Source organism: Monodelphis domestica, chromosome 1 (assembly GCF_027887165.1).
Source record: "Monodelphis domestica isolate mMonDom1 chromosome 1, mMonDom1.pri, whole genome shotgun sequence".
NCBI classification, from domain to species: Eukaryota; Metazoa; Chordata; class Mammalia; order Didelphimorphia; family Didelphidae; genus Monodelphis; species Monodelphis domestica.
In genome coordinates this window covers 613,426,078-613,436,705 of record NC_077227.1, presented here as the reverse complement: position 1 = coordinate 613,436,705, position 10,628 = coordinate 613,426,078, and the positions used below count along the sequence as shown (strand labels likewise).

At 38.7% G+C, this 10,628-nt stretch overlaps 1 protein-coding gene across 1 annotated transcript; it reads left to right on the top strand.

Moving 5' to 3' along the window:
• The first annotated feature begins 3,735 nt into the window (after window positions 1-3,735).
• Window positions 3,736-4,458, top strand: SCP2D1 (SCP2 sterol binding domain containing 1). Its single transcript, XM_001382067.4, has one exon. The coding sequence runs from the start codon at window positions 3,782-3,784 to the stop codon at window positions 4,265-4,267; it is 486 nt and encodes a 161-aa protein (XP_001382104.1). The 5' UTR covers window positions 3,736-3,781; the 3' UTR covers window positions 4,268-4,458.
• Window positions 4,459-10,628: the final 6,170 nt, after the last annotated feature.

The window sequence follows — 10,628 nt, the reverse complement described above, 5'->3', positions numbered from 1 at the left end:
TATTTTGAAATGTTGTCACATTTTTATCTTAGAACAGTGTGTGTCAAAAATCCAAATGGCATCCTAGGCACCTGTGGGGCATCTAACAAATAACTGAGGATTGATTGACGTGGATGTACAAGGCTTCAGCTATTTCTAGGAAGACTGTAAAAGAATCAATCATGGTGATGTGTGGTGTAATAATTAAAATGTCAACAATGATGATCATCTGATGAGCTCTTTTATTTGTGATACTTTGTACACTATAAGGTAATTTTATAGCATTTTCCGTCATCTCCTCTGACCCACACTATATTTCATAATTGGCCTCCCCAAGAGAATCACAGACTCCGTGTATTGGAAGGGAGTCCAAAGGACATCTAGGCTTACCTGTGTCTGGAAAGGAGGCCTATCTGTAGTTTCCTTAAAATGTAAGTCATCAAGCCTCTGCCTGAATACCTCCAATGGAGTGAGTTATGCTTTCTTTCTGAGATAGCCCAGACATCCCACTTTGGGATGATTCTAATTTCTCTTATATGAAAACTAAATCTGAAATCTCCTAGTGTAGCCCAAGGGAGCATGAGTGGTCTCAACTGCCACATCACATTATAACTCTATTTTCACCCTCTCCCATCTCCAATCTGTCCTTATCAAAATTGCCAAAACAATTTTCCTAGGGCATAGATAGATCTGTCCATGTCATTCTCCTGCTCAAGAATGGTCAGTGATTCCCCATTGTCTCTAGGACAAAATATAAACTCCATAGTTTTACATATAAAGACTTTCACAGTTTGATTCCAACCTACCTCATTTTATATTGTTCCTATTCAACCAAGCAATTTTCTAATCAAACTGGCTGACTTAGTGCTCCTTAAATTGAGCATTCTGTCTTTTGCCAAAAAAAATTTTTTTCCGGCTCTTCTGAATGTCTAGAATACATTTTCTCCTCACCTATCTCTTAAAATCCTTAGTTTACCTCAAAGGCACAATTCATACTTGCTCTTAAGAGAAGTCTGTCCTGATCCCTAGTTTTTTTTGTGCTTTCATCCTCCACATATCATATTATTTTTGCTTATATGTTTAAATAAGTAAAATATAAATCCTGAGTGTTTATAACTTGTTTTTCGACTATTCTTTTTATCCCTAGTACCTAAACTCACCTTCCTGAATTTAAATCTGGCCTCAGACACTTATTAGCTTTGTGACCCTGGGCAAGTCATTTAACCCTGTTTGCCTCAGTTTCCTCACCTATAGAATGAGCTGGAGAATGAAATTGTAAGCTACTCTAGTATCTTTGCCAAGAAAACCCCAAATGGAGTCAGGGAAAGTTAGAGACAACTGAACAGTAACAAAGTAAGGACAGAGAAGATTGTGCTGAAGATAATACAAAGAGTCTGAAAAACTGAACCATTATCAATCAGATCATGGGATCTAGAGACATGACATCTTAAAGTGAAAAGCTTTTAACCTTCAGTACACCAACTCCCAAAGACTTTTTGATGGATTGCAGGGAGTTCATGAATTTGGAAGGGAAAAAATGACATCTTTATTTCAACATAGTTGGTTTCCTTTATAATCTTGCATATCTTTATGAATTTAAAGAAATTATTCTGAAAAGGGGTCCAGAAGCTTCACCAGACTGCTCAAGAACTGCCCATAAAATCCACAAAAATTAAAAGCCCCTGATCTCATTCAATTTCATCCTCTCTAGATGAGCAAATGGAAGCCCCAAAAGTTGGAGGAACAGCCAAGGGGCACTACTACCTCTAGTCTCTCTCACCTCTAACCTATCTTTCACACTACTTCTAGAAATCATCTTATGCAAAGATCATGGGATCATAGATTGATGCCTGAAAATGATTTTATAGATCATTTAGTTCAATACCTTCATTTTGCAGAAGCAGAAACTGAAGTTTGGAAGAGTTCTATGATTTAACTAAGGTCATGCAGATAGCAAACGGTAGAGCTGTTATTCGAACCTAAGTCTTATGGTCTAAATCCAGGGATCTTTTCCCTGCACTCTGCTTTGGGACATATTTCTCTGCTCAGAATCCTTCTGTGGTTCCCTGTTGTCTACCATGTAAAGTCCAAATGCCTTTTGAATAATATTCAAGTCCTCTAAAACTCGTGCCCACTTAACTTTCCAACCTCGTTTCACACTGCTCTCTTTGATGTCCTCTATGCTAAAGCTAACCTCTGGTTGCCCTTCCCTATTTTTATCCCTCTTTTCCTTTTATGACTCACCCCTTTAGACCTTTTGAATCCCTACCCATCCTTGAAAGCTCAACTTAAGTATTATTCCTACAGGGAATCTCTGGTCTCACAAGTGAATAATGACCTTTTCTCCCTCACTTTTCCCTGCTGATTTCACATAGCACATTCTATGCTCCTATAATATGTACTTATCATGTGCTAACACACAATGTGTACACATCACCCGTCCCCTATTAGGTTATAAAATAGGTCAGGGCAGCGGCCCTGGTTTATTTAAACTTTGTATTTCTGCTAGCACAGTGCTCTGCTTGTGAGAGAGGATTAAAAATGTGTGCTGAATTGAGAGAGTAGGACCTTTGTCATTTCCCTTGGCATCGTCCTTGTTTCTGTATTCTGTATTCTTATTGAAGCTGGCTCTGCTAACAGATAGAGACAGGCATCTGCTTATTCTATAGTTCCTGTTAGGCAGCAAAGAAGGATATCACCATTATCACCTGATAATGTTCCTAATGTTGAACTGACCTTCTTGTAGAGGAAGGTAGAGAGGGAATAAATATTTTTATAGATGCTATACTTAGGGCTTTGCAAATATTATATTCTTTGATCCTCAAAACAACCATGGGGAAATTGATGATGTTTAGTCCCCATTCTATAGTTGAGGAAACTGAGGCAGTTAGAGGTTAAGTGACTCATCCAGAGTCTAGTGTCTTAGTTGAAATCTGAACTCAGTTCTTCCTGATGTCAGGCTCACCACTCTATCCACTGTACCACTATCTGCCTCCAAATGAACAGGGATGCCCTGGAGCCAGCTCTAACTAGCTTGTGGGATGATTGTTCAATTTGCCTCCAAATGAACAGGTATGTAATAGGGGAGATGAAGAGAACTCATGACAAACTGATGTGTCTAATGTCTAACTTTCCATGAGTCCTAGAGAGATGACCCAATACTGCCAAGAGTAGACTTTTTTATATATAGGGTAGCATTGTGGATAGAGTGCTAGAGCTGGAGTTAGAAGCACCTGGGTTCAAATTCCACCTCTGAAATTTAATGTGACAAGTCACTTAACCTCCCTATAAGCTTCAGCTTCCTCATTTGTAAGATGGGGACAACAATAACTTGTACCTACTTTCCAGGGTTGTTGTGAGAATTGAATGAGGATTACAATGTACATAGTCTTTTGAAAAATTCAGACTGTTAGTTATTACTAATAATTATTATTACATAATTTATGATTACCAGCTCTAATAACAAATAAACTAATAACAATAAAAGAAAATTCTATAAAGCATACCATATACCAATCACAGGGGCCGAGACAAGATATAAAAATTATAATCTAGTGGCTTCAATGATATCAGACAGTCCTGTGGAATTTAGGCCATGTATTTGCTTCACAATTACTTGGGTGTTTGCTTCCCAGACAGTATTTTTTTTTAGACATTCACTTAGCCAATAGGATTTCAGTACACAGGGACCAAATTACAGTATATGAATGACTTTTGATGTCACAATGGGGTCTGGCAGCAGTACTTTGGTCAAGGCTATCTAGAAACCAAACCAGAAATTCAGGAGCATCTGCAAAGAAGGATGTGGAAGAAGGAAAGAAAGAGAAGCCACCATCAGCCCAAGATCAAAGTATCTGAAGGAGTCTCTGGAACTGGACAATATGTAGAGCTAAATTCAGGTCCGGATCCTTCAGCACCCAAATCCATTCAAGTAACTGAAATCCGGAGCAACTTAATATTTGAAGAAATCAGCCGTAGGGTCAAAGAAGTGGGCAGCCAACTGGTCAAAAAAGTCAATGCTATATTTCAGTTGGATATAACTAAAGACGGGAAGACCATTGTCCAGTGGACGGTTGACTTGAAGAATGGATCTGGAGAAGTCTACTCAGGATCAGCAAGGAGCCCAGCTGACACTGTGTTTACTATTCCTGACCATATCTTTATGGAGCTGGTGCTGGGCAAAACCAATCCTCAAAGGGCTTTCTTTGCTGGCAAGCTGAAAGTGAGTGGCAAAGTGATGCTGGGGCAGAAGCTGGAAAAGATTTTCAAAGACTGTGCTAAATTCTAAAAGAGGAAAAGACCAGAGGAGTGACCAAGACCATCTCTTAAATTTCCTAACCGCACAGAAAGTGCTCGAACTGAAGATTAAAAAAAAAAATCCAATATTTTTACTCAAATTCTTCCTATACGAGTTTTGACCTGCTGATGTGTAATTTGCCACGAATGTGTTCCTAGTGCAGTAAACTGTCTTGGAGTGAATGGCCTTAAATCTGGTCTCTTTTTCCATTCTGCTGTCACACCTAAATTACATTCAGTGGCATAAAATTTGACAATATAGAATTTGTATGTTTTTAAGAAGAAAAAAACATACAAACATTTTAATATGGAAATGGCTAATCATAATAATATAAATTTATATTCTAATGATCAATTTCCTAAAAATTTGTACTTAAAATATTTTTTAAAGTTTGGTCTATTGTGGGAAAGAAATCTTAGAAAAATTGGGGAATAACTGATTTTGATTCAGTAACTTTGGAGTCTATCACAGGCAGTTCAAAGCTAAAGAGGATTCCCCCAAATTCATATTAACAGATGAGAAAAGAGAAATAAGGACTTTTTAATATGTGACAAATTCTGGCCTAGTTAATGCAGATTCCAAAGGAGACAAGCGTACATGGTGGGAAATTTAGGCAGATTCATTTAATCATGGGTTCATGATTTAGAAGGTCTATTGAAAGGTAAAGAAAGTTCCCTTGTCTCCTATAATGACTTTATCTAAACCATTCTTAACAGGTGAGAAAATTTTATTCCCTCTTAAAAAACTTCCAGAGAAACTGGTTCCATAGATTCCTTCAGCAATCCATCCCCGTGTTTCAAGTATGTCAGCAATTATTTTTATATCTGATGTAACATCTGTACAACCATTCCACTACAATGCCTTAGTTCTTGCTGGTGAAGTTTGGAAATAGTTTGCCACCTTCTCTGAAATCACTTTAAGTTTTCATATATGAGTATGAGTTATTAGGAATATTAGGAATCCCAAAAGTGACCTCTGAGGTCGATATGCACAAATGTGTTTGTGTAGAACATCTAGCAGGTTCGTGTGCATACATCATGGTTCTGGAGCTCAGGTTTCATCAGAACTCTATAGGAATTCTTTGGTCTTCATTTACCCAGAATCCCTTGGGTCTTGTTTTCCAACCCCTTCTTGCTTGAGGGGGCGACTGTCCTCTGAGCGCTTCCTTAAATCCTAAATCTGCCGAAGTTAATTCGCTTTTCCTTAGAAAAAGGCACCATGTATCAGAGCAAGCTGGCCAGAGCCATCAAAATTACATTTTCCTACCTGTGAAATGAAGAGACCACATTTGGAGAGAGCTCAGGTAAAAATAGAAATCTGCTGGACATAACTGAGAAATGCTACAGCAAACCCAGGATGACAAATAGAGGGCATGGAAGTCCATACTGTAGCATGTCCGAGTCCACAACGTGAGAACATGAAGAGATCATCTAGCCCCAGGACCAAGCTCTACACTGAAGGCACACTGACTGGTGTTTGAGAAATTCTAGAGTTTCTTAAAGCCAGGATGGGAGGTTGAGACATTAGAGCACTATTGAGAGTGTAGTGTTAGTCTCAGGATCAACTAGATGTCTGAGACCTGGTGAAAAAGGATGTATAATCTGTGAAGTGAAGAGATCAAAAGTTAATATTGATCCTGAGCAGGGGGAAATGGAACAATTATGTTCAGAATCTTAAGGGTTGTTGTCTAGGAAATGAGATTATCTAATAATCAGGGTGGGGCGGCCCCCCAAAGACAATGAGCCATTTATTTGCCTGTTGGCTTCTGGGGTTAGATGTGCTTTTCAACACGACCAAAGAGAGTTGGCTTTCCCATTGATCTGTAACTTTATAGTCCTATTCATTCAGGCCTCCCTCACATTTACAGGGACATGCCCAGTGAAAAATGTTAACCTCTTTGGCCTCCAGAGCAATGGGGGAGGCAGTGCAGCTCAGTGGAGATGGCATTGAACTGGGGGTTCTGGGACCTCAGCTTGAATCCCACTTCTGTCGCAATCTACTTGTGTAATTGAACAAATCATTTCTTTGGACCTCAGTTTCCTTATTTATAAAATGAGAACATTGGATTAAATGATCCTAAGATCCCTCCCATCTCTAGATCTATGATCTTACAGTTCTTTAAACAGATCTTCAGTGGAAAAAAAGACCATTTTCTTGAATTAGAACCTAGGCAACACATAGGAACTTTGGGCAGTAGTCATGACCAAGACCAGAAGCCTCGGCTGAGTCGGATAATGCGCACCAAACAGGATCTGTTCCTAACTTCAGAAAATGGTGGATGGGCTTATGGTATACTACTTACACTGTAAGAGGCTTTGAAAAAGTAGTTCACACATTTCTCTCCAGCCTAAACTTTGGAGTAAGTGCTGCAAAACCATACAGTTCTAGTTACTGACAAAGAAACTCGAAGATTGTCAAAGGTAAAGTAAATAGTTTTTAGACCAGATTTTGGACCTTGAGGCCATTTAGTCCTACTCTTATTTTATAGATGAGGAACCCCAGAGCCATAGAGATGAATTGCTTTGGCCAAAGGTCCCACAGGTAGTTTAAGAGACAAAGCTGGAACTTGAGCTTGGGTCCTACCCCAGCATGCTGTCTCACTGCCTCCTACATTGTATCGATGGGGCAGAGGATGTCACAGGGCACTTTAACATATAAGAGAGGTCTGAATGAAAAATGCATATTGTCAAAGCAATGGTTTTCCAGTAGCAATGTATGGCTATAAGGAAAGTCGAGTTCTACAGAATCAATGCTTTTGAATTATGGTACTGGAGAAGACTTGAGAGTCCTTTGGACAGAAAGGAGATCAAACCAGAGAATAAATAAATTAGTTTAGACTATTCTTTGGAAGGACAAATGCTGAAGTTGAAGCTTAAATACTTTGGTTCAGTTATTTTTCAGTTGGGTCCGATTCTTTGAGATGCTATTTGGAGTTTTCTTGGCAAAGGTCCTGGAGTAAAGTTTTGCCAATCCCTTCTCCAGCTCATTTTACAGATGAGGAAACTGAAGCGAACAGAGTTAAGTGACTTGCCCAGGCTCATCAGCTAGGAAGTATCTGAAGCCAGATTTGAATTTAGGAAAATAAATCTTCCTGTCTCTAGACCCAGGACTTTATCTACTAATACCTGGCACAATACCTGTTATACAATAGTACTTAATAAATACCTATTTATTGTGTGGCCATAGTTGATGAGCTCTCATCCAGGAAACCCAAGTTACTCCATAATCAGGGTGGGGCTGCCTCCAAAGACAATGAGTCTATTTGCTGGCTTCTGGAGCTAGCAGCACTTTTCAGCATGACAAAGACAGTTAACATTCTTGCTGAACTGTAACTTTCATTGTTGTTATTGAGTTGTTCAGTCATGTCCCTTCTATCCTTCATTATCTTTCAAAGCTCATGATCATGCTTCCATGACACTTTCTATCCATCTTATTCTCTGCTGTTCCCTTCTCCATTTGCCTTCAATTTTTCCCAACATCAGGGTCTTTCCTACTTGACTCCTGTCTTCTCATTATGTGGCTAATGTATTTATGCATGAATATTTGTCATCTCAAAGTGTAGTCTGAATTGATTTCTTTAAGTATTAGCTAGTTAGATCTCATTTGCTGTCCTAGGGACACTCAAAAGTCTTCTCCAGCAACACAATTCAAGAGTGTTGATTCTCTGGTGCTTAGTTTTCTTGTAAGTCAAACTCTTAAAGCCATATGTTGCTACTAGAAAAGTCATAGCTTTAACTATCCAGATTTTTGTTGGCAAGGTGATGTCTCTGTTTTTTAGTATACTATCCATATTTGCCAAATAGTCTTCCTTCTAAGGAACAAAAATCTTTTAAAAACATCACTGCAGTTGCCATCTGTAGTGATCTTTGAACCCTGTATAAAATAATATATTATATTTCATAAATATAAAATCTGAATATAAAATATAAAAATAGGATATAAAATCTGACACTATTTTAATTTCTTTCCCCTTTATTTGCCAGGAAATGATGAGATTAGTTTTTTTAGCTTTTTCAGGCCAGCTTTTATACTCTCCTCTTTCACCCTCATCAAGAGACTTTTTAATCCTTTATTTTCTGACATGAGAGAGGTGTTATTTACATATCTGAGACTGTAGATTTTCTCTTGGCAATCTTCATTCTGGCTTTTTAATTCATTCAGACTGGCATTTTACATAATGTACTCTGCATATAAATTAAATAACATGACAATATACAGCTTTGTTGTATTCCTTTCTCAGTCTTAACCAATCAGTTGTTCCATGTTCAGTTCTAAGTGTTGCTTCTTTTTTTTCTTCAAACCTTTACTTTCTGTCTTAGTACTAATTCTAAGAAAGAATAGTGGCAAAGGCCAGGCAGTCAGGTTAAGTAACTTGCCCAGACTTACACAACTGGGACATATCTGAGAATAGATTTGAATCCATATCTTCTTGACTCCAGGCCTAGTATTCTATTCCCTGGGCTACACAGCTGACCCTTAACTGTTCTTTCTTGGCCTGAATGTGGTAAATATTTTTCTGGAACCCTCTTGCATTCTCCATAATCCAGTGAATGTTGGCAATTTGGTTTCTAGTTCCTTAACCTTTTCAAAACTAGCCACCACATAGTGTTGAAGTCTACCTTGCAAAATCTTAAGCAAAACTTTGCTGGGGAGTGAGATGAACACAATTGTTCAGTAATTTGTACATTCTTTTGCATTGTCCTTTAGGAGAGGTGCTAGGATACCAGGATGAAAATGAGGCAGTCTTTATTTTTTCCCTTTGGATTTTTTATTTTAATAACAAAATTTCCACATAAGTTTTCTGAAGTTATAGGATGCATATTGTCTCCATTTGTTCTTCCCTCCCTTCTCTCAGAGCTGACAAGCAATTCAACCTGGGTTATATATGCATTATCATGAATATTATTCATTTTTACAAGTGAATAATTTTATAAAATCAAAACCCCAAGACATGTACCCAAATAAATAAGTGATAAGTTATATGTTTTCATATGCATTTCTACTCCAACAGTTCTTTCTCTGGAGGTGGATAGCATTCTTTTTCACAACTCCCTCAGAATTGTCTTGGATCATTGTATTTATGTTAGTAGCAAAGTCTATCATATTGGTCATTCCACAATATTGCAATTATTGGGTATAATGTTCTCCTGGTTCTGCTTATTTCACTCTGCATCAGTTCATGTAGGTCTTTCCAGCCCTTTCTGAAATCTTCTTGTTCATCATTCCTTACAGCACAATACATCATCATCATATACCACAACTTGTTCAGCCATGCCCCAGTTGAGGGACATCCCTTTAGTTTCTAATTCTTTGCCACCACAAAACAGCAGCTATAAATATTTTTGTACCAGCAGGTCCTTTCCCATTTTAAAAATCTTTTTTGTATACAGACCTAGTAGTGGTATTATTGGATAAAAGGAGACAGTATTTCCCCTCATGGAGTTTACAGTCAGACAAGAGACCACATGTTATTAATATGTTCACTACAAATATTGGTCTATAATTTACCTTATCTATCCATTCAGATTATTATCTGGTTCTTGGGTCCAGTGAGCACTGTTCCAAGTTTATAGAGTACTCTTCTCTGGTACTTGGGGTAGGACTGACTGCCTTTCCTTCCCAAAGTGTGTCTGTTGAGGGGATGGCCCTGTTGGTTTGCTCTGGGAAGGTTTATAGCTGTTTTGTTTAGTTAAAATCTGCTCCCCAGGATACCATTTCTTCTGTTGTTTCATGGATTGGGCTGGTCTCTGCTCTGCTACTTCCTTGACCCAATGAAGTGACTTGGCCTGGGCAGGTGCCTTGCTCTGAGCTCTGTTGACTTAGGCACTCTGCAGCATCATTGCCTCAGGTGAAGTACCTTCACCTCTCCTCTGTTTTGCTTTTAATATCTGTGAAGAGGGGCTTAGAGCTGGTTTCCCACTCTGCTGCTTTGCTGCCTCTGGGACTCTACTGCCATGTGAGAGAACTTAGGTTTCCTTCTCTTTTTGCTTTTGATACCCATGCTGAGTGGCTTAGGCTGGATCAGCCCCCAGCATCCAGACCTCTCTGCTTTCTTTGCCTATGTGAAGTGACTTGGGCTGGGCTTGTTCCCATTCTGCAGTTTTGTTGTCTCTGGTGGAGTAGAAGCATGTTGGGCTGGTCTGAGTTCTGCCAGCTCCCACAGCTGCTGTGCTCCCTGGGCAACTCTCTCTTCTTCCCAGAGATGTGTTTTCTCTGCTTCCTTTTTTTAAAAGTGATTTTTTTCTTTTGTGTGTGTGTAGGGTTCAGGGAAGCAGAGTGTCCTTTACCATCTTAGCTCCCAGTACACACCTCCCAAGAGACAATGTGTAAATAAATAACTACATCAAAATAT